The 24,335-nt window shown below is 38.6% G+C and overlaps 2 protein-coding genes and 1 long non-coding RNA gene across 4 annotated transcripts; 1 reads left to right on the top strand and 2 right to left on the bottom strand.

Moving 5' to 3' along the window:
- Positions 1-763: 763 nt before the first annotated feature.
- Positions 764-22,384, bottom strand: LOC111337376 (b(0,+)-type amino acid transporter 1-like). 2 transcript variants are annotated; one of them, XM_088753684.1, is made up of 14 exons: positions 22,038-22,384; positions 21,276-21,407; positions 21,045-21,143; positions 16,002-16,084; positions 9,584-10,168; positions 7,566-7,691; positions 6,951-7,050; positions 6,785-6,829; positions 5,706-5,829; positions 5,173-5,276; positions 4,634-4,730; positions 4,025-4,180; positions 3,410-3,587; positions 764-2,909 (listed from the first exon to the last, which is right to left on the bottom strand). In XM_088753684.1, the coding sequence occupies exons 5-14, from the start codon at positions 10,098-10,100 to the stop codon at positions 2,821-2,823; spliced, it is 1,536 nt and encodes a 511-aa protein (XP_088609810.1). In that variant the 5' UTR covers positions 10,101-10,168; positions 16,002-16,084; positions 21,045-21,143; positions 21,276-21,407; positions 22,038-22,384; the 3' UTR covers positions 764-2,820. The 2 variants fall into 2 exon arrangements, with proteins under 2 accessions (XP_088609810.1, XP_022799394.2); XM_022943659.2 differs by lacking the exons at positions 16,002-16,084; positions 21,045-21,143; positions 21,276-21,407; positions 22,038-22,384 and adding an exon at positions 10,361-11,142.
- Positions 6,044-6,783, top strand: LOC148734316 (uncharacterized). The gene is made up of 2 exons (XR_015998842.1): positions 6,044-6,305; positions 6,535-6,783. It is a non-coding gene; the product is annotated as an uncharacterized LOC148734316 (long non-coding RNA).
- On the bottom strand, positions 16,875-21,038 carry LOC111337375 (uncharacterized). The gene has a single exon (XM_022943658.2). The coding sequence runs from the start codon at positions 18,706-18,708 to the stop codon at positions 17,125-17,127; it is 1,584 nt and encodes a 527-aa protein (XP_022799393.2). The 5' UTR covers positions 18,709-21,038; the 3' UTR covers positions 16,875-17,124.
- Positions 22,385-24,335: the final 1,951 nt, after the last annotated feature.

Below are 24,335 nucleotides of genomic sequence, written 5' to 3'. Positions count from 1 at the left end.
ATAACTTGCACTTATTGCAAAAAGATATACATCGGCGAAACAGGCAGAAGACTAGGTTAGCGATTCCGAGAACACCTTCGAGACGTGGAAAGGAATGACAAGGACACATCGAAACCGAGTCGCTAGGCATTTTAATTTACCTAATCATTCTAAGCAACATATGGCAATCTGCGGTCTTTCCTTACACTCAAGTCGCACGGAAAGCCGTAAAAATCTTGAACAAAAGCTCATCTTTCAAAGCGGCAGTCTAAATCCCACAGGGATCAACGAACGCTTTTCATTCCACTAATTTATTCTTGTTTTCCTCGTTGCCATGTTCCCACCAATAACGTAGCTCCATTTACTGCCTTTAAAGCACACACAACCCACAATTCCTCTCTTCGCTCCGACGAAGGGTTAACGCTTGAAACGTCAGCTTTTGTAATCGTTACGGTGACCAATTTACCATTTCAACTTTGTTGATATATCCAAATTATTAGCGTAGTCAAGCTGAGTGCACGTAGTACTTATCAATATGAATCATGGCAAGCCTCAGTTGAGTGTTGTGCTGCTTTAACATTCACACCCTAATATTAATAAGCATATTCTCCACATCTTCCAGCTGAACTCAAACAGTATGCCTTTTTAATCCATACTGTCCCAACACCATACCCCACCTGACTTCTACACGGACACTTTTAAAACTCTCGTCATAAACGACGACAGAAACATGTTTCAACTGGCCCTTGTTTGGAGACGGAAACGATTTCACGATAGAGGAAAATAGCACATCAATTACGGTTTTAATCAGCCGGTGAGCAGGTTTACAGGATTATCAAGTTATATAAGAACATCCGCCACTTATGTAAATTCTCTCTTACATCAAATTAAAAACACAGAACCTCATTTACTGAGATTACGATCAACATGTTATACCAAAAGCACATAGCAAAGGCTACATGCTTATGATTTTCTACTAAATATTATTTCTTGAAGGTGCACGTCACCGTTTATGTATCTTAGGAGCTTAGAGTATTGAAAATGCGAGTCGTGTTCGCGAAAGCTAAGGTAGGTACGTAGCGCTTGGAGTGGGCGTTTGCCAATACCGAGCCAGAATCGATTCTAGACGACTCTGCCCGATCCACCCCGGCTTGTCACGAGGTAAGATCTCCTTCCTGAATCGGTATTACTTGACCTAACACGACTCGAATTAACAGTTTTCTGTGAGCTCAATACAACCTCATGTGTTTTTAATCTAGTTAACGCCTTTTACAACGTCTACTTCCCTTAAGACTTAAAATGTAACGACGTACTGGTAGCTATACAATAACAATTCAATGATAAACGCAAACAAACTACATCAATAAATATTATACTGTTACATATATCCTAAACAATTGAACAAGTCTAAGTCTGACCTTCCACAACTTCGTTTTAATCGAAAACTTATTTTCATTTGCTTTCTGTCAATAATTTATGGAGAAATAAAATTGACCTCTTTTTTTACCTAAAAAATCTTTCATAAGCTTCGGCTCTTTTCCCCTAACATCATATATCCTATCTTTTCTACATGGTCTATAAATTGACGCACTTTCACTTCGTTTACTCACGTTAAAACTGAATGAAATTGGAAAAGGAACCAGGCACCCCTAATCAATTGCCATAATTGACTAATTATCATAATAAACTAATTATCAGAGATTCATCATAGACTAACATCATTAAATCGAGAGCACCTAATCTAAGAATAAAGATCACTGTTCTCATCTACTACAGCTTTTTAACACTTTCTAATAGACTGAACAGAAACGTAAGAGGAATGTCTTATTCAAGCCAAAAATTAGAACCTGGAACAATTAAATAATTTCTAAAGAAAGATTGGAAAAATCATTGACATTCCAAACTTTCAACAGTGTGCGATTTATAAAGAAGTAACCAATCGAAACGGAGATTACAATTTTTGTAGCTTTAGAAAGGTTTGAGCAGCACGACGATTCGAATTTCATTTCTGAATAAATACATGGAAAAGTAACATAAATAAATTAAAACTCAATTTCAAATCAATGTGCTTCACACAACCAACGCTATTTAAAAATCACTTGGAAGTGTAAACTTCAATTGATCACTTATACCTACATGTCACGTGAAAACAGTAAAGGTCACCTTGTTCGTCTTGGGTATATCAAAATTTAAGCCTAAATGAATTTTTATTTCCGTGGCTGCCCACTGTGAAATACAATAGTAAAAGTAAAACTTAGCTCAGCGCTATTTTCAACTGCGTGTCAAAAGTAATCCTGGAATGCTTCTATTTTACTGAACTTTGTTCTGTGATTGGTTAAGAAAGCTTGTGCCAAACTATTAACCAATCAGATGCAAAACTAAATACAATCTCCACTTGGTCATTCACATTTTGATTCCCACCTTTTCAGCATTTGCATGTGTTCACTTTGAGTTCTCATCGGCTAATAATGGCGGGGACCTTTGTTCTGATTGGTCACTGGGATTACTTTGCTTTTGATTTTTTTGACACTCAATTGAAAAACTGCTTTAAAGTGTTAAAAAGGTTTAATTTCTTTACTCGTGGTTCAAAGCAATGATACATGGAGACTTGCACTTCAAGCAGTCCCTTCTTATACGCAAGGTTTGATGGGCAAGTGTGAAAAAATCAGCAAAAAAAGTTAATTGTACAGGAGGAGCTCTGAGAGTGAGTGCCTCTCTCTCAGAAGCTTCTGCTGCACCACGACATCAATTTTTTTTTTCATCTTTTTTTTCATCTTTTTTTCTTTACTTGTGCTGGGACTTTGCCGAAAAGAAGGGGCCGCTTGTAGTTTAATAGAGACTTCAGTCTTTTAACATGGTTTCCTCAGGTTCTTCTGGACTATCTGGCAAAAACAAGTTGAACCACTTTTGCACATTGTAAGTGAAACGTCCTAACAAGAGAAACAAAGTTATTAGCAACAGAATGAAATGCTCAATTCAACAATTCTTGTCAAATTCTGTATGTTGAACTTATAGATCAAACTAATTAATATCAAATTGAGAAGTGTTAATTACTTCATTTTCATTACAACTTTTACGACAGTAACATAAGTCAATCTGGATGATCTGAAGGTCAATCTGGCCTTCACTTCTCTTTAAAAAGATCAAGCTGAATTCAGAAGCAACTGACTTGAAATCATTTGAATATATCAACAGTGGTAAATTGGCCACCGTTACGATTATAAAAGCTGACGTTTCGAGCGTTAGCCCTTCGTCGGAGTGAAATCAACTGACCTAAAATGAACTTGTGCATTCTAAATATAATTTTGGGAAGGAGCATACTCATTGCCAGCAAAGCCGATTATTGTGTCTCTAGCGGCATGGTTGGTTGAAATTAGTTCACTGGTGTAATGAAAAAAGCTTAAAAATTTTTTGAATTCAGAACACTAACCACAGCATCCATCGCATGCATCCTTTGTTTTACTCCAATAACAACAGAAGAAATAGACAGGTATGCCGATAACAATGAAGATCAGGGCCATGGCTGACTCCTTAGGTTCCCGCCAGAATGGAGTGATCAGCAGATACAGGGCTGCCAAGTCAGCAACAATGGGCACAATTAGCCAGACCTGTTCCAGAGAAAATAGTGATACTAGTCAGGTTTGCATGAACCAGGATCATCATTTTTCCTCAGCATCATCAACAAAATGCCATATTGGAGCTAAGTGTGAGAATTGGCAGATAAAGGGCTAAGGCAGATTTGGCCAATACATGGTTTTTGAGTGAAAAAAAAAAAAAAAAAAACAGAAAAAGAAACCAAAACACAAAAAAATCCTCTCTTTTGGATGCAGTGAAATATTACTATTTTGCAAGTTGTTTACGAGGCACTGAAAATTGCCCTATATCCTTGAGCCTCTTACCCCTTTACACCCTTACATCAGTACGCATATTCTCTCGACTGTTCTCTGTACAAGCCCATGCTTTGCAAGACAATTCGAAACTGTCAGAACTTGAAAACTGGCTACAATTTCGAAAAACAACACCAATTACAAACTAATCAATGTACCTTGTAAGGTCTCTCAGCATTTGGGCGTTTCCATCGGAGGTACATCAAAGCTGTGATGACTGCAAAGTACGAGAGCCATGCAGCAAAGCTGAAGTAGTTGACAAGTGTGCTGAACTCACTGGAGTCAGGAATCAACATGATCATGGCAATAACGTGCTACAAGTCAATCAAAAAGGCACAAATTAAATAGAGGTTGTCGAATATTTTTGGGTGGTACTGTTTGCTTAAACAAGGGAGTTCTTTTTCTAGCCAGAAATTATTTTGGTGTTTAGGTGTGTGAATGCATGGGCATCAAACCAAATCAGTTCAATCATAAGTAGAAACAGCTGTAGTTCAGTCGCTCAGTTTTAAAAGCATGTGTTTGCTTTTTCTTGTTTCCATTATGACAACATCTAATCCATCATAAAACTCTTACAGTAGTTCTTCTTTTGGAGTAGTGTTATAAAGGAAGCTCACCTTTTCAGTTGAGAGTCCTAACAACTCAAACGCACAACTACTGTAAGGCCAATATGTCATAGAAACCTTTTTTTTTTTTTGAGAAAGAGGATGGGGGGGGGGGGGGGGCAACACCTCTCAATTCTAAGGTGTAGGTGTGTACATAAAACTTACCAAGAAAATGATAGAAGGCATAGGAGTGTGGCAACTCTTATGAACCATAGCAAGTACTTTGGGCATGTGGCCATTACGAGCTGACACAAACACCAACCTATGGACACAGCAAACAGTAACTGTAAGATTCAATTTACTGTATGAACCAGTAGCAAGGATAAACAACTTTGAATCAAGAAGATAAAAAAATATGATAATTTGGACAAGAGTGCAAATGGAATGGTGACTAGCCAAAACCTTTTTTTGATCAATTTCTTGCACAGGGCATTAGGCTGCATCAAACTTTTCCAGAAACAAATTTCAAGGACTCTTCCAGGGCTCTTTCCACTTCTAAGATTTCAAAATCAATTCTCCTTCTCAAAACATAAATTCTGAAATCTTGATTGCTTAAATTCAACAAATTTCCATGACTTTCCAGTTTTCCATGACCCATACAAACACTGATCAAAGCCAAACTGTTTGCTTGAGTGATTTATTTTTGTAGCATTGACTCGTACCATACATTTGCAAAAAATTGAACAAATGAACATTTGACTTACCTTGCACCACTAAAAGCCAGTCCGTTCACACAACCAAAGGTGGAGCATGCAACAAAAATTGGAATCAACCAGGCAACTGGGCCCATCCTTTCTTCCCCAACAACCTGCACATCATAAAACCACCATGTTGTTTAAAGCAATCTAACGCACTGTAAATGGTTACAATCCTTTTAGGCCTTATGGCCTACAAACCTCAACCTTTGCAATAATTTACAAGCTCAAGTCTAGTAAAAACTTGGTGTGAGCTCAAAATCAGTCTCTAGGGAGTTACATAATAATGTAGTTTGCTTTGGAGAAATTTTGAAAAGATGTACCGGTAACAGGCTAACCTTCAACTCTGGTAGATAACCCAGAAAAAGATAAAAAAAAAAAAACAAGAAAGACATACATGAGCAATTTTGTACGCAACATACCAGTATACTTTTTTTCTGTGAAAACTGACTTTTGTTTACCTCCAAACCTACAAAATTGCTACATGTGTTTGTTCAACATGAATAATGAGTCATTTGGAGAATATTGTGTGTAATACATACCATAGCCACAGCTCCTGAGTTTAAAATGCCATGCCCTCCAACGACAGCAATGTAAGCAACATTGGTCAACAAGTAAACAATGGTTACCAGAGGAATTCCAATCATAAGGGCCCTTGGTAAATCCCTAGAGATCATAAAAATTATATTGTTGATAACAGAAACAGAATTAGGAATATCACTTCCGACAATTTCACCAGAGTTCCTTTCACGTCTCCTTCCTGGGTAATTTACTTGTTCATGTCCTTTTAGATCAAAGCATATCATGGGACAAAACCTTAGACAGGTCATAAAATAAAAAAATAATAATAATTTTGTTTAAAGTTTATAATGTAGGAAGAAGTTGCTTGATCTTCTGAGCCAGTGGCTCATGTTAAAAATACTTTACTCCAGATCAAATTGGAATTTGGAATGCTGGTTTTTGCAGAGGGAGGAAAACTGGATGACCTGGAGAAAAACCCTCAGAGCAAAGACGAGAACCAACAACAAACTCAACCCACATGTGACGCCAGGTTCAGGAATCGATCCCGTGCCACAGTGGTGGGAAGCAAGTGCTTTCACCATTGCACCATCCCTGCTCCATTACGAGTCATCATACTAAAAGTTCAAATGCATTCTCTTCCTTTCACACAAAACAAATCCACTGAATAATGTCATGTTAAGAAAACAACAGTTGTCCATTATGAAGACTTGTGTTCTATTTTAATAAATACAACAGGAAGATGCCATGGTCTCAAGGTCAGCATACTTGACTCTGTGTCAAGAGGCATGGGTTCAAGACCTGACTGAATCATTGTGTTGTGTACTTGACTAAGACTCTTTACCCTCACAGTGCCTCTCTGCGACCAAGAGCACCTGTGGGTACTGACAAACAGTCAGAGGAACCTGACCAAATACAGGAGGGACGGGAGGGCAACCTGGAATGGACAAGCATCCCAACCTCAAGTAGTCCTTGATAGTCTGTCATGAAAACCTGGGATAACCTCTGCCCAGGCAACACACTTGGCTTGTCTGCTCATTCTAACTTGATACATACAACTTCAGTTCAGTTAGTTGAAAAATAAAAGTATGTCTTTATTTACCTTGCTGGGTTCTTCATCTCTTCAGTGACAAAATTTAAGCTATTCCTGTGGAATAAAGGAAATAAAAAACATTCAACAAACAAGTTCCTTTCAATTAAATGTATACATTTTGAATATTTCTACCATAAAAATGCTCACACAGAAAAAGCTCCATACAAAAACATACCATCCATCATAAGCCCACAGGCCTGAGTAGAAAGCCAATCCAATATTTGCCAAGTTTGAAGTAGTTCCCTCAAAAGATCCCTTAAAGTTCTGAACATTACCTATTGAGAAATCAAATCCATAATAATAACAGTTTAATCACAGTATATCCACATAAAAGGTGCGGCTCTTCATCTGTGAAGGCCTACGACACTAAAATTTAATATTAAAACTAAATTATAATGACTAACTACATTGTAAGAAAAACTCTCCATGAAAGTAAATATGTAGAATATATTGGTTGGTGGTGGTGGTTGTTTCTATATCTGTTCTTATGTGCACATATATATATATTGCAAAAATGCAAATCAGATAACTTTGTCTGAAATGAGTAAAGAACATTTCTTTTTTTCTCCTTTTCTTCTTTAAAAAATTACCTTAAATTCAACTTCAGGCATTTGTACCCCAAGATCAAGTTTATTTTCCCAACACATATTTGTGATTTCATGTGGGTCTTCAATTTCTTACAGAGAATATAGACAGGAAAAAAAATTTCAACTCAAGTAGCTTGGAATAGAAATCGATACTAAAAGGCAAGCGTCTGTAATTAAGGTGTTAATTATAACACTTCTCTCACCTGATCCCACTTCAATCAAACCAATCACAATCAAAATTGCAAGAGCAATAAGTTTTCCAAAAGTAAATGTGTCCTGGATACGCGTGGCCCATTTGACACTTGCACAGTTTATCAACATGGTCAGAGCTAGAACAAAGAGGAAGAAGATTAGAGTTTTTTTTCTTAGTAAATGCTGGTGTTTATCTAAGAAAAGTACTCTAACTGAGTGCCTGACTTTGAGATCCAGGTTTACAAAGCGACTCTTGGTGACAAATTCATTCTGAAGCAATTCAATTAACATTGCTATACAAAGTTGGCCTCTCAGCCTGCACACAAAACATTAAAAAATTATTTTGGTGCATTTAACTTTTTCTACTTGCTTGCATATGCACCATTTCAGCTAGAAATAATGTTTGTACCTTCCGTCATTTCCTTTTAACTTTTAAGTGAATCAGCTGACCAGTACATAAGGGATTCATAGTCACAGTTGCATGCGAGTGTTTTTGCTTTTATAACTTTAAGCTCTCACTAATCAACTGATCAAATGAAAGTTCAAAAGTGGGTGGTTTTACTCAACACAAAACAGGTTTCAAAACTCTTCAAATTAAGATGCTGCAATCCAAGTCTTTCTTTGTCTCCCTACGTCACACTTCGACCCACAGTTGTTAAATAATATTTGCATTACAACATGATGATCCGATCTCCCATTTACATCTAACAATAAACCTCTATCAGTTTTCTACCTCAGAACAATATTCCTTAGAACCCATTTTATGCAAACACAAGTGTTTTGACAAATAGCAAATTAAGATTCATTCTAAATTGTGAATTTTATTGTCTCCATTGTAATTTAGTGTTTAACACTACCAAAGGGTTACATAAACTGATTACTTATTTAATAACCAACTAAACTAAATTCTCAAAAGGATTGATAATTCTTTATTTCTTAATTTTGATGACATCATGTGAAAACGAAGAGTACAGCAATTTCTTTCACAATGAAATTCTACCTCCAGCTGAAGCAAAAGAATGGTAGTTTCATATTATCGCATAATTTTCCTTACGCATCACTGCTTTCATTCAGATGTTGATGGTTTCAGACATTTGTCTTGTACAGGTAGTAAAAATTTTTAAAGAGAGGCATTTTCTGACAGCTTTTGTGCGTTTTGGTTTGATAATGGTATAATCTTCTTGATTGATAAATAATTCTGAACAAAATATCATGAACCTGAAATAACCAGATGTAAAGACTCGGTGATATATTTAGCATGACAACAACAAAACTAAGCAATGGACCCTTGAGGTTAATTTGATGGTACAAAATGAAAGTCTTGTAGCCTCTAATATGGGACAACTTTGGCCGCAAGCTTATTAATACCACGCGATCTATGACATTGACCACTCAAGAGATGGATAGAACCTCGTGCAATGAGGTCACATCTCTGGCACGAGAGAAAAATTTAAATGTCTTATTATTTCGCAGTTACAGTGGCCATAACCAGCCAACCTTTGCAAGCAATTATCTATAAGGCACTACACTTATAAAATCATCTTAACTATAATTAACCCTTCTTCTCTCAATATAAGCGTTGACCCACTTTAAAAAAATTCTACTGCAGGTCGAATTATCCTCCCACACAAAAGAACTCAACACCCCTCCAGACATAAAGTTTTCAAATGCAAATTAGGTCAACGAAGCCACGTTTCGAAGCTGATGCAATACTCTAACACGAAAAAAACACTGCTGTTCGGTGTAAACAAATAACCACGAGGTTCGATAAGGAAAAGATAAAATCGTTACCAACGCTATCGCGTTAAGGTCCCGGGGCAGTGGAGCCCTAAGGTTACGAAAAGAAAAAAAAACTTTTAGCCCCAAAAGATTTTGACTAGAGATAATTTCTTATATATGCAGATAGTACTCGAATAATAAAAATTCGCATGATAGAGTACAAAGTAAAGGTCACGTTTTATCGATATTAACTTAGGGTTAAGGTTTGTTTTTTTTTTCCCCGGATAAACCTCAAAAACGTGATACTCACCCAAACATGTAGCTGCTAAGATCTTTCTAACAGGAATCGGACTAATTTCGCAGTCGGGGAAGAAGGGCTGACTAACATAACGTGCGAAGGTTAGGGCCACGACACTGAGCGAAGACGGGCGAATGATCAGAGCCAGCGTCCAACTGTAAAGAAATGCCGGTAGAGGACCAAAGGCTTCGTAGAGATAAGAATACTCCGCACCGGATTTGGGGATCATGGTGCCCATTTCACAGTAGCAGAGAGAGCCAAGGAGGGCGAGAATACCGCAACCAGCCCAGACTACCAAACTCATCCCGACAGATTCGGTCCATGTGAGGACACTTTTCGGTGAAATGAAAATGCCAGAGCCGATAATCACCCCAACAACAAGAGCAATGCCATTGAGAAGGGTGACTTCCTTCTTAAGACCCGACTGTCCATTGACTTCCACGGCTGGAAGGGCATCTCCGTTCGTTTCTTTGTCATGATCGCTGGTTAGAGGCTGAGCGGCAGCGGCTTCGTCTTCCTTTGACGCCATTTGCAGGACTTTCCTCGTGTGCTTGTGAAGAGAGATAACCTTTAACACGGCTGTGCTTTGTTAGATTCCTGAAGAAAAATAATAAAACCTTACATCTGCTATGTCAATCTATGAATCCCACGTGTCTTGCACGAAAACGAAAAACTTCAATCAAAAAGGCAGTTTGAACAAAACTGGGATAAAAGTGTAAAAAGAAATGAAAAAAAAACAAAAAAAACTACAACTCTTCAGTCCCTGAACGTTCATTGCATCAAACTCACCAGACAGGAAATTTGAGATCTATCCTTCCTCGATCGATCTTCCTTCCTACACAAAACACGGCCGAATAAACTTTGCCATCTCTTGGCGGGAAAACCTTTACAATCAATGGGGGTTAAAATATTCATTGATGGCAAAAGATGCTCGTCTATGATTGGTCTATCCTCGACCTTTGCGGATGCCCTTTGAACACTTTGAAAGAAAGTAAATAGATACATATGGTTGCCACGTGAATCACCTGTCTTTGAAAAGGTAAAAGTTGTGTGAAGTTTATCCTCGTGATTGTGATATTAAGAAAGAAAAAATTTTAAATTCTGACATGATTGATTGTCCTACACAATCACGTGCGTTTTGTATTTCATTATCTCCACATTTGGTATTCAAGCGAAAGTGCCGAAAATTTCACTTTTCATCCCTTTAAAAAAAACCCACGATTTTTGTAACACAAACATTGCATCATGTTACTAAAGAAACAAGACTTGATAGCAAGAATCCCTTTGGGGGGCAATCGACAACCACTTAACTCCAGACCTTATTTTCAAAAGCCAGACAGAGTATAGACCATATATATGTATTGTTTTATCAATTGTGAAAGGTTTATGGCCTTATGCTTTAAAAATATCAATAAGAATTAAAAACAAATGACAAGGCGCCGGGTGTCACAGAAAAGTCTAATATTTAGATCAGAATCACGCAACAAATGAACAGCCGATGTAATCAAGCATCTTGAGAAGAATCAAGAATAGTTTATTTGCGAAAAAATTCCTTTTCGTTCGATATGGCTCCGCTCATGTCTCCGACTTTTCACGGTTGGCTGTCATTGGGGTGTATTTGTCATCATAGTATAAGGGACAAGTAGTTTTAGTCCCTATAAGAGTTTAATAGGGAAACAGATTGTTCGAAGATGGTGAAAATCGATCAGATTCACTAAAAACATAAAATACATCCTACAGTCTGCTCATATTACTAGCACGAATTTCTTCTGTCTACGTGACAAAGGGCACGAAGGGTCGATGTTACGTTGACCACACCTATGTTTGAGGGTTGTCATTTGACTGTAATTAACCGCACCCATAAGGTTTCACCTTTTCATGAGCATCACAAGCTTAGGTCAAACGGACCACACCCAAATTCCTGGGAGCGACTATTCACCTGCAATTTTCGCAGCTTGGTTTTTACACCAGTGGAGAACGGATTTTACTGGTTGAATTTCCCTTCTTCTGTCAGCTGATCTCTGTTTATTTATCATTATTCCGCCCTAGTGAGAGTGAAGTTCAACAGAGAGAAATTTTGTTCAGTAGCCAATTACGTGTCAAAACAACGTACTGTTTTCGCATGTGAAAACGAACCGATTACTATAGTTAAGTTCAAATAGATATCTAATTAGTAAACACTCTCTCTGATTTTGGACTCAAACCTCCGCGGTAAACTAAAATGTATACTGAAAATATTGAGATATTCTTTGGAAAACCTAAATCAGTGTAAGCGGACCAAGGTAAAACACACGCGGATATCTGAGACGCCAAGAAACCATTTGGGTGAAGAGGAGGAATTGCCACGCTGTCATCATGTGACTTCGTGGATCAGTTGATAAAAGCACCCTCTCGAACCGTAAAAATTATCATTTAAAATGCTACAGTAGGATATAGGACAACATGCACTGGGTTGAGAATAATTTAATGTTGCATTTAGGCAGGAAATTACATCCTGATCGCCGCGCTGAAATTTCAAGCCGATTGCTATTCATGTAGGAAAATTTCGGCCCGTTTCATTTCAGTGATCAGGTTGAAGAAGCTGTGGCTATCAGGTGTTGTCTTGCAACCGAGCTAGAGCTCCCAGACGAAGAATTTACCAGCTCTGTTGTTGGAATTTCGGTCATTGTAACTGTGACCTTAGTAACCAGGCCATAAATAAAAAAAAAAAAATATATCAAGGACGGAGCATAATTTCGAGAGTTAAGCCGCAAGTGTTAACAAAGGCGGATAAAAAAAATGTCCTGAATTATCTTATTTTGAAAAAGAATATTCAGCATTATTCGGGAGGCAGTACTTACCAGCGGACTGGCTGAAAATGTAAACAAACTTTGGAAAGCGTGGAAGAAAATTCACTGGCAATACTTTTCACCGCAACTTTATCTATAATGATGCTCTCATGCATATTTACTAATGTATTACACTTCGATGTCACATGAAAATGGCCTGAGGAGGGCTTTCCGGCAAGGGGGCATAGAAAGTTAGCGTGTTTCTGAAATATTCCCGACGTTCAGTTTTTAAACCAGAATGAAACAGCAAACGGTGCGTTATTTGCGTAGGAGCGAGGGAGGTTAGGGTCGAGTTGGGTACGGAACACTTCAATACGCGCCCCGACCCAGGCCTCTCTTGCTTTATCCCTTCTCCGCTACCGATGGCGCTGTTTTTTATCCCCTTACTAACTCAATGCCTGGTACAATCAAAATCTTTGCCGGTTAATGCTGCGAAATGATATGAGTTTAAAAGGAAAAAAAGAAAATGAAAAAATGGCAAAAATAGTATAAATTGGAAATTGATTACATGGAAAGCTCTAGTTTAAATAATTTGGTATACACGACGCTTCCGACAGTGTAGAGAACACGCATGCGTCACGGATGAACCGTGAAGTGACCCAACTCGCCACAGACTTTCTGTGCCTCAGAGGCAAAGCAGGGGTATGCAGAATCCCAAGGTATGAGGTTCTTTGCCTTTATCCTTAACTCCCATGAGTGACCAAGACAGAATTTCTCCTTACAATATCAATACAATATCCAGCAGATAAGTGATGAGAATAAAGAAAATTGTCAAATACAGGATTATTTGTCGATCTAATACGAAATTCTCCAAACCAACATCATAAGAATTGTGTCGTAGACAGTAAGGAGAATCACTAATGAGATCTTGGGAGCGAAAGGGTTGAGAGAACTCATATGATTTTCTCTGTCCCACGCTCGTGACAAAACGAAAAACACCTTTCCTTCCTTTCCTTAACACTCTCGTTCGTCTCATCCTCGTTCCTAGGCCCTTTTCTTTAACTCCACCCCTAACTAAGGGAATAGGCCCTGAGAACGAGGTTGTCGTTTGTCTGTGAAACCTTCTGAATCAATAGCGACACCCCCAAAAGTTTTTACAAGAGTTTAAGGTACGGTTTTCGGGATCAAAAAGTTTTCTATTTTTTTGTTTTTTTTTTTTTAGTTTCGGAGAGCATGAGAAATAAAAGCTGTGGGGGAATTTCAAAACACGAACTTTAGGGTGCGGTGGACGCTCAAGGTCACTAACTGGTGACACGTTAGTAAATGGCACACCAAAGGAAATGGTTAAAGCCGCATCTTAAGTAGCAAGTTTGCCTTAGCAAGTGCATCTGTGAAGGAAAAATTGTTCGATATTTACTCAAGCCAACAAAGACTTGTCACACCAAAGAAGGCTGGATAAAAGAATTTCTTTTTGTGTCCCGTATCAAGTCATCAAGGAAGCAGAAATAAGAACATAAAAAGGACGAAATTTGATTTAGACTATAGAATTCCTTCTTTCAGGCGTTTTTCGGTGAAAAAAGAAAACCTCAAATGTCACGGCTTTCATACAATCATGGAGGGAAAATTCGTCTAACATGCCAACGAAAACTTGTCAGATAAATTCGAAACCTGTTTCCTATTCAACGGGAAAACGTACTTATGCCTAAGGTGTGAAAAAGAGCGATGGATTGGCCAGATATTAACATGGATTACAATGACAAACTATAAACTTGCAATAATCACAAGGACTTCGGTTTGAAATATGCATCTCAGCCGCACCTTTTATTTTTATAGGTTAACGTCATAGCGGTGTGTGTATACGGTACTGTTTGTGGTTTTGCAAAAGTTTTACTGGTTAATTGTATCCGCAAATCGAGGACGATTTGTAATGAACTGTGATAGCACACGAATTGCAGCAATCGGTGATAACTACATTGCTAACACTGTTGACGAATATATTCAATATAAGGTGCTGAGTAAAGAAGTTACAGCAGTAAAATTACACTTTCAGAAAAGGAGTTCCCTTTGCTTGACTCGGTGATTTTTGTACAGTTATCCCTTCCGCTACTCAAAGACTTTTGCGTTACACAGCAGAGTTTTGATTCTTGAAACCCTCGTAGAGTCGATTCTTACTTGTAGAGTTACAACGAAAAAACATGCATGAGATTGATTTGCCTCAAGAACAGTAAACCCAAGCTAACTATGCATGGCTGGGTATACGTGCTCCTGAAAATATTTATCTCGCTTTAAAAACCGCAGTAGATTTTATTTATTTGCTTATATTTCCATTTGTTTTCAGTTAGGTTTTTTCAAAGAATTTATAAAAGTAAACTAACTGGAGACGCTCGTAATGCAGCAGATGATGCTGTAGTTTTCACGGAAGATACGTCGTTTGGAAATATTTGGAAATAAATAATAAAAACTTCTGATTATTTCGTAGATTATTTTTTAAGATCAGAGATCAGATTTTGACGCTTCTGTAGTCTATCTCTGTTAACGAGAAATCTACTGATTCACCAGTAACTTCAAATTCAGTTTCTCTTTGTAGATACTTATATTTTCATTTCATCTATTCTCTTTAAACATCACGAACTTTCGGCGTCGATTGTTCAACTTTATGCACTCTAAACCAAAGAAATTAACCTCATCCATTGACAACACTTTGCAGAAGGCGTTAAAGGTAAAAAAAAAAAAAAAAAAAAAAAAAAAAGAAAACAAATTTAATTTACCGCCCTGGTTGATTGCGCTGGGTGTCAAAATGCCACAATTAAAACCATCCACTGTGAAATAAACTAATTGTTCATTCACGTAACTCTGGTTCCATTGGATGGTTTATAATTCATTCACTTCCAAATCATTGTATTGCATCCGCAGTATACTTAATCGTAAACGGCATCTGACACAAGGACTTTAGCCTCTTACTTATTAAAATCTGATTACGGAAACCGCCTTCAAATATTTATTTTTTTCTTTTTGCTCAGAGGTTCCATATAAATCATTTCTTTGTATTTAAATGGACCACACGCGGAAATCTAAAATGCAAAGATCAAAACGAAGCCATCTGATTTGGAGATTAATACATTTGAATTCTAATTTCACTGTTTCTTGGTGTGAGCAAATTTTCCTAAAATGTTCCGGCCACCAGGCCGCAGCTGCAAGCAACAAAAGAAGCCCTGATGCGCTTCATCCAAAAAATAAGAATCTATTTCAGTTTCGATCTCCTTTAAGGAAAAACTGAAAGGTAACGATATCACAGTCTTCTTGCAAAAAAAAAAAAAATTATAATTTCACTGATCGAATTTCCAACCACAAGAGGTTAAAAAATATTTTCGATTTTCTACACAAAACATGCTAGTTCGATCGGAAAGATGAAAATTATTATCATGCTATTTCCACATTTAGTGATATAGACTGAGATAAATGCAAGATCCGAACCGGCATTTTTTCCCGCTCCTCGAGAAAAAGAATGTAGGAACTTGCAATTATAATAGAGAAAAAATGATTATCACATCCCAGGCGACCTTTCCCCAAAATAAATGTTACCACAAAATGTTTTCGACTAGACTGGTCGACAAAAATTAATGCTGTTGTCTACTTCACTTAAAAAGGAAAAGGTTACCTACCCCAGGTAGAACGCGTCCCTGCCAAATGAAAACTTCGCTTGAAGAGCAGAAAGAACACGGAAATTGACAGCTTCGACTTCACACTGAAATTGAGATGAACGTACGTGACCAAAGTCCGAGATATGCTTTTCTTTTACCTAGTACCCAGGGTCGACGGTCAATGAATAGGCCAGCGCCTTCATTTGATAAGTTATTCATACAAGGGAGTAGCATATAAAAACACAGTGGTCGAACGTCGCGCATACGCGAGGGGATCAAATTTGGGCGCCTGCGAAGAAATTTCCGCTCAAAACATAAAAGGACACGTAAAAGGAGACAAAAGTAGGGAAAAGAAAAACTTGAACACAAAGCTTATTCAAGTAGGGGTATCTTGTTGATTTACCATTCTGTTTTGAGTTTTACCCTGAAAAAAGTTATAGCTTTCAAAACAACGTGACTTATTGGCTTAGGTTTTTGTTTTTGACTTTTGTGAGACGTACCACTTAGTTCTGACAGCCTGGAAGCACGCCAGCTAATCATTTACAGCGTTCACATCCGCAGACGTTTAAGCGAGTTCCAGGCCTCGTGCGACTAGAACTAACTACCAACACCTAGGAATGTAGGAGATTGTCAATCACTCTTGGAACAACGAACTCGGTGAAACATAACCTACATCACGGACATTCTTCGAAATGACAGGTTACGACCACATCTGTTCGCTCGAACAACTTTTAGGGAATGCACAATTCCTCATTGATTGGTTTTAGAGTTCCAAACAAAAAAAAATTAGTTAAAAATTGGCGACTGTCGAAATGTCTGAGACATTCAGTAGAAATCAAGTATCACGGAAATAATCATTCTGGCCTCGGTTTTTCGAAAAGTAAACATCCAGTATTAAAAGTTTAACTTATCCTTTATTTCTCTTGAAATTAAAGCGCATTCTAGGGCTTACGTTTAAAGATGTTTTACTTTAGCTTCAGAGAAAGACTAAACAACTAAAACTGTCTGAAAAGCTACAAACTAATCCAAAAATTGTTGGCTAACCCTTATTAAGCCTTATCGTACTTTGAATAAAGAAGGACTGGAAATATACAGTATGCTCAAACATCACTACAAATCACTGCGTGAATTGATTAAAAATATTTTAAGTACTTTTTGCCGCCAATGTTTTTAAGAAGTCATCAACACGATCTTGCAGAGCCTCCACTGTTCCCGAATGCCTCCGATAGACGCTGGGTGAGACTGGAGCAGGGTTCAGTGTCGCTTGAGGGTCTACCATGGCCTTTCGGAGAGGTGAAGAAGGCGACAGAGTATTCAGATCAATTTGGGAGGAATCTGAACCTCGGCGTCCAGCTAAAGATGTCCTGTCTATTGGAAGAAGAAGAAGCCCTCCTGGTGGCATTGAATAACAACTTCTTGCAGATCCAGGCCTGGAGCCACGTCGCCGAGCAATATCGTACTCGCTAGGAGGTGATGAAGCCCCCAACTGAACATCTCCCGGTACAATATCTGCTGATAATGAAGACAATGACCTGGCGGTGGAGGGACGATTTATGGAGAAAGGTGGTCGCACTGGACTCAGTGACCGCCGCATCCTAGCGGGAGACCCATCATTGTTTAGTTCTGGCAGCATCTGCTCTGACCCGGAATCTGACGACCTACCTAAGGTGGGACGAAGAGAAGCTGCTACACCAGAGCCTCTCCTTCCGAGTAATAGCGAAAGAGGCTGTTTCAGTCGTGGCGAAAGCGGAGCTTGCTCCGAAATCTTTCCCCTCAGATGAGCTTCGTTCAATTCAAGTGAAATTACATTTTTGGACTTTGTAACTGTAGGAGATCCACGTCCACGAAGGAGTGGAGATTGCGAAGAAGAATTTCCTATTGAAGCAGAATCCCGTCTCTGCTGTGAGGGTGACTGACCTGACACAGGCACCTCTGCAGTCTCTGCCTTTGATCGAATCAATTCAGCTGTTGCTGATCCACGTCTTTTGGTCGATGCTGGTGAAGTTGGTTCCAACATTTCTCCCTCCGCCACGTCCATTATGGATCCACGTCTTTTAACCTCTGCCGAACTTTTCGCCATCTGAATGAGCAGCTTTGGCGAGAGATCAGTGATTTCCGGCGCAGTACGTCGCCGATGAGAACCACGTGTGCTTTGAGAAAACGCTTTCAGCATCTTTTGAGCTTCTGCGTCGTCGATGGCAGGCGATTCGTCCGCGGGAGCTGATGCATCGCTTGGAGGTACATCCGAGGATTGACTTCCAACAGATGATCGCCTGCTCTCTGGATAATAGTCAGAGTCAGTCTCTTTCCTTTCATTATTGATAAAAATTTGCGGCGCTTCACCCGTAGAACTCCGTTTACTCGACAGGCTTAAAACAGACGCCGTCTCGTCTGCATCGTCTTCCTTTGGCGAAACAGCTACGTAACTCCCCCTCCGAGACATACTGGGCGAACGCAACACCCTTTCTTGTCCAAAACTAGCGTTTAATGAATCATTAGCAATTTGTTCCTCCATATCTTGCGTGTTTCGTTTCCTCCTCATATCGTACCTCATGTCAAGAGAAGTTTCACATATTTTCACCATAGACTTTCGCTCCAAATCTTTGATAGCTTTCATCTTTTTCTCGAGTTCTTTCTCGGCAAGCTTCTCATTCTTTAGCATCGTGGTTATTAAACGATTCCCAAGCTTCGACATATTTTTATCTATCGCTCTACTTTTCCCCGCCATGATGTACCAGTTGTTACGATACAACTACCTCCGAGGTTATTTTGGGTACGCCGACACCGGCTTCGCCAAAGGGAGATTGAAACAACTCCGAAGGTAACTCTGAATTCTAATCAAGTATCTTGGTCGATTAAATCCAAACTGAAATTTCCACTTAGCTTATTACCAGCACTTTGGAAGCGTTGAAGTGTTAGTTACGTCTTCCTCTGTCTGCTGAACCATTGGTTTGGACATAATGTCACTTTGGTTTATTGTAAACCCGCATCATGCATGCAAATTGTATTCGACTTTTGGTTGGTACATATTTGAAAATAGCTTAAGTACACAATGCAAATGATCTTGATTGGAGTACACTGGTTTAAAGTGATTGTTTGGTTTGTTTGGTTACCAGGATTCATAAACAATTGCGGCAAGTAATTAAGACACTACTAAGACGCTAATGGTCCCAAAAATAAAGTAAAATATTTTACATGCCGCTGTCAAGTAGGGTACCTCCTGAAAGACTCCATTTCACCGAAGACATGATCTTCTGAATACTTTCCAGAAATGTTTAATAAAAGCTTCTAATGAAAGACTTTCTCGTTGCAGTGATTGAGAACACTTCAGTAAACTAGAAAAATCTAATTTCCTAAATCAAGAATCTTTTACGTCGCATAATATTTTTGCAACAGACACAGATAAGATAAGCTGGTTCTTGTCGAAATCGCACAAAATCAGAGATAACTTTTACTTCAGCCAAGCTTCTTTTTTTGTTGTTATTGTTCCTTTGTCCGCTACCTCTCAGCCACAAATCCTCAGCGATTAATTTTATAAAATAGAAGATTAGTCGAGTACATAGTCACTTTAAGACCAACGAACGCAAAAGAGAAAACAATAGTGAATGACGTTAAACGGTTTAGCGTTTTAATCATATCACTTTGCTCTTGACCAACAAAAGCTGGGTGGTTGTCATGAAAGCGTCCAAAAGAATTTATTTAGGGTATGTAAATAATTCTTTTATTCTCCTAGGATCTATGTAGTGTATGATATTTGTATCTAACGTAATTTGTATTCTTCACTTGTGTAACCTTACGTTGTGTAATTAACCTTTATTTTAATACATCAAATAGTTTTCTTCCTTCTTTTCTGGCACCTTGCGTCCACATGCATATAAGGATTCGGGTGGTTACCATACGAGGTTTTTCTTTTCTCCCTGTTTTGAGAGAAGGTCACGGGCGGTGAAGGTTTGAAAGTTACGAAGACTCGTTCGGATAAGAGCACGTTTAATCACTGAAGAGTCATTCTGTAAAACCGTTCCTTTACACGACAAAGAGTCCATTTGCCAGGAAGCGCATGTGTGCCGAGAAGCTGGCCGAAGAAAGCGCAGAAGAAGGAAACGGAGAACATGGATTATCTTCTGTCAGACAGTACGCGAGTGAAGACAACTGAGTCAAGAAAAATCTGAGCGAAGACCAAATAACGTTTAGTTGTGTTGTGGCGTGTCTTTTCGGGCTTGTTTGTGCTTGGTGCTTGGTGTTTTGTGTGTGTTAGAGAGCGCCCACCTTTACGGCGTGGTATCGTCACAGTGGTATATGATGAGTAAATGTCCGCACTTTGTGCATCTTTCCAAGTTAAACCAGATTTTTAAGTTTGTCACTTGCAATTCTTCATGTTAATCTTTTCTATTCTGAAACATCTTCGTTCCTCGATGATTTATTCTCATCTTGATGACGTGCGACGTTCGTATTTTGGAGTAAAGTATTATTTCAAGGTCTCTTCTATTTAAAAGGAACTCTTAATGACGTTAAAAATTGGGTTAGTGACGTAACGTCACTGCCCTAGAATGACATCAAGCAGTCATAAAAACCGAACACCATACAGCACAGTAGACATTTTGCACTAAATCACTCTGAAGCTTTTAATTTATGGGGCAATTTTAGTGGAATGTTGCAGGAGTACATCGTAGTATTAAAGTCACTTTTGTGAAGGAAAAAACTTTAAATTTTAAGGAGCGTTTAGAAAATTAGCATGGTGAGGTTACGAAAAGGGAGGTGGGTGTTCTATTTGATTTCAAGCACGACAGGCAAAAGAAGTTTTCTTTTTTAAGCCTTTTTTGCCACATTATAAGTAAAACACGGGCGTGGAGGTTGCAATGACAATCTGGTGAGTACTCTCTGACACAGTGTGACCCCCCCCCCCTATGAAAAATCCTGGTTACGCCCCTGGATGAGACGATGTTGTCTGATACACACGAGTTCGTTCAGTCGACGACTCACCGGCTTTTCTCCAAATTCATATTTAAAACAACACATCGACCGCCTAAAATAAGAATGAGTAAGATATTTTCTTGAAATACTCACCATTTTGATGGACATAAAACGAAATGGTTCGTCGGTGTCTCAGCAACTTCAGAAATACTCGCCATTTGAATAGAAACAGCGTCCCCCTTGGAAACCTTGCTTCAAAAATAATATATAGATTTAATTAGACAAATATATATCTGCGATTTACGTTGTTGAAATTAAAAATGTTGTGACTCACAGTTTTAAATTCCTGTATTTTCACGTATTCGATTCAAAGTAGACAGTTACCTGTGAAATGAAATCCTATCAACCCTTGCCGAACTGTACGTGACGTCATACTGCACATACTCCTCGACTCAGACTCGCTTGGTCCAGTTCGTAATATTCGTTCAGTACACTGGTCTCTTCGGCATTCACTGCCTGAAAGTAATTACACACAAACATTAATACTTGGAAAGTTCACTTCTTTTGCAAAAAAGGTCCTCAAGCAATAGAAATTCTGAGTGAGAGCGAAAGCAACAAAAGCGGAAGTGAAAGTCATGAGTCACGCCGTGCACATGCTTTCAATGTCACGCGATTTAAGATCAGAGTCTTGATTTTTTTTTCAGGAGAAGTAATTTGTGAAAGAAGTCACTATTGTTTCCTTAGAAAATTTCCAGTTTTATCAGAGTTTGTTTAAAGTGGCAACTTTGCGCTGCATATATAACTTGACCTTTCGAAAAGAGTTTAATATCTGTCAATTTCTCTAGGAAAATATTTCGCGAGTCGAACAGGCTTAGCGACCGAGCCTTAGTGAAGTGAGTTGCCAACCTTCTCTCAAAACAATACAAGATTTAAATAAAATACTGAGAAAGAACCCTGTTTACGTTTTACACGACCTTGGGCAATTAACCTCATCAAGTAAACCACAAATTGACACTGCGAAAACATGCGGAACATAATGGAGTAATTAAATACCTGTAATAAACGTGTTATAAGCGGAAGTTATCGGATCGAAGCGATATATTGAAAACACTACCGCTGCAGTTCGAAAAAACCAAGCAAACTTACTCATACACGTCACCCTCATGTCTCCAGCGATGAATCACATACAGGGATTTAGTCTGGCCGTAATTTAGCGGTCTACCGTTCGTTGTTGCTGAACATTCTCTGTCCAAACAATGATGTTTGTCTTCTCCAGCTTCGATTCTGCATGTTTGTCGTCCATCGATTTTTGAATCAATCCACTCTCGTCCTCTACGTTTCTACTTTCGAGGCCGTATATCAGGGAATTACAAAATAATGCAAAATTACATTTTTCTTCGCTTTTGGACAAACAGCCACTTGGCAAATTGTGCTAAGTATTCGCACATCCTACATTGGCTGGCTGGCTGGAATTTAGACTCGGATGGCGATGACATGACAAGCCTGTAACCAATTTCGGAAAGTTGGCAATCTCGATCCCAGGAACTCTCCTCCATGCAGACTTCTTGAAAGAGCATTGACTCCCGGCAGAAACTACCGTGAAAACTAATAAAGGCGGTAAGTTACTAAAGAAACTGTGATGCTGCGTCGGTGGGGGTAACAAGTTCACTAGGTTATATCAACTAAGTTGAAACTGTAAATTGGCCACCGTAAAGAGTTAAAAAGCTGACGTTTCGAGCGTTAGCCCTTCGTCAAAGCGAATGTAGGAATCGTGGGTAGTGTATGGGTTTATATGCAGAAAGCCAGAGGAGCTACGCTATTGGTGGTAACATGGTGACAAGAAAAACACGAATAAATTAGTAAAATGAAAAGGGTTCGTTGATACCTGTAAGGTTAAGAGTGCCAATTTGAAAGAGAAACTTTCGTGCAAGAGTTTTGCGGCTTTCCGAGCTCTCTAAATGTAAGGAAAGGCCGCAGATTGCCATATGCTGCTTTGAATGATTTGGTAGATTAAAGTGTCTAGCGACTGGCTTTGATGCGTCCTTGTCATTCCTTTCTACGTCGTGAAGATGTTCTCGGAATCGGTTACCTAGTCGTCTTCCTGTTTCTCCGATGTATATGTTTTTGCGATAAGTGCAAGTTATGCAATACAATAAACACCTGCATATAAGAACACATGAATTAAGAAAATCAGGCTGACATTTTGCAAATAAAGCACCATTTTTATAAGAACAAAATCAGCCTGGAAATATAAAATGTTCTTGTAAAATGGATAAGACATTAAAAAAAATTTCAGATCATACAGAAGGCCTGCTGCCAGATAACTACAGCTCATCAGCTGTGATGCTGTTTTGCATTTGTTTTGAGCTTTTTTCCCTTCAAATGATCTAGTTACTTATAGGGAGACATACAGTACTGTGCTATTCTTAATACACCTCGATGTTGTCAAAATAATATAATTTGATATAAGCATCAGGTCCTGTGGCTAATGATACACTATTATGCTGGAAATAAGTTGCATTCATATGCTAAAGACCATAATTGTTTCTTTTCAAGAATACAAAGCAGTGAAGCAAAAGACATTAAAAAATAAAAGCATAAAAACCTTAAACATGCAAATTAGAATACATAGTGTATTGCTCCATGTCAGCATTTAGTCCATGCATGTTTACCACTCAAATTCAAGTAAAACGATGACTCGTTGGTTGCTTGCTCTTGTATTTTAGTCCCCTTCGTAATTTAGGGTTAAACTCAACACTTCTGTACCGTGCTCAGCTTCCAGTTGTAATTTGACTCAGTGTTTTTTTTTTCTGTAATTTAAATATGCTAATTTAATCTCAAGCATTTTTTGCATTGTTACAGTTCTGAATTCCAACAACAAAATTTAAGAACAATTTAAGAACACCCTCAGGCTGATTTTTCACTAAGCACCCGATAAATAAGTACCTGATCAGCCTGACCTCCAAAATCATGTGTTCTTATATGCGGGTGTTTACTGTAGATGACGTTGGCAGAGGTGCAAGTGAAGTGATCAGTGACCCTAATGGATCGTTTGGGTCCCGATATTTTCTCAGCGTTGTGAATGAAAGGACAAGTTTTGCATCGTGCACGAGCGCATTTAAAAGTGCCGGGTTGGTCAATAGTTTGGAATGAACTTCTGACCTTAAAAAATGTTGCGTTTAAATGAAACGAGTTGAGGTTGCGAAAAGATAGTACCAGTCTCTGGATCGTTTTGAAGTCATTTAAAGTTTTTAAGAATAATGGATTTAATTAAGTGGTTGGGAGGGTGAAATGTGAGAGTGAATGGAATGCGGTCGGAATTTCCTTTTGTGACGTTTGTAGTGCTGACTGTCGATCAATAAGTTAGGTGCGGTCAATTCTTTACACCCGGCTCTAAAATGATTTATTACACGACTCGGGCAGTCAGAGGGCTAATAACTAAAA

The sequence above is a fragment of the Stylophora pistillata genome, chromosome 3 (assembly GCF_964205215.1).
Source record: "Stylophora pistillata chromosome 3, jaStyPist1.2, whole genome shotgun sequence".
NCBI classification, from domain to species: domain Eukaryota; kingdom Metazoa; phylum Cnidaria; class Anthozoa; order Scleractinia; family Pocilloporidae; genus Stylophora; species Stylophora pistillata.
The sequence above is the reverse complement of the archived record's forward strand: the minus strand, read 5'-3'. Positions and strand labels throughout refer to the sequence as shown.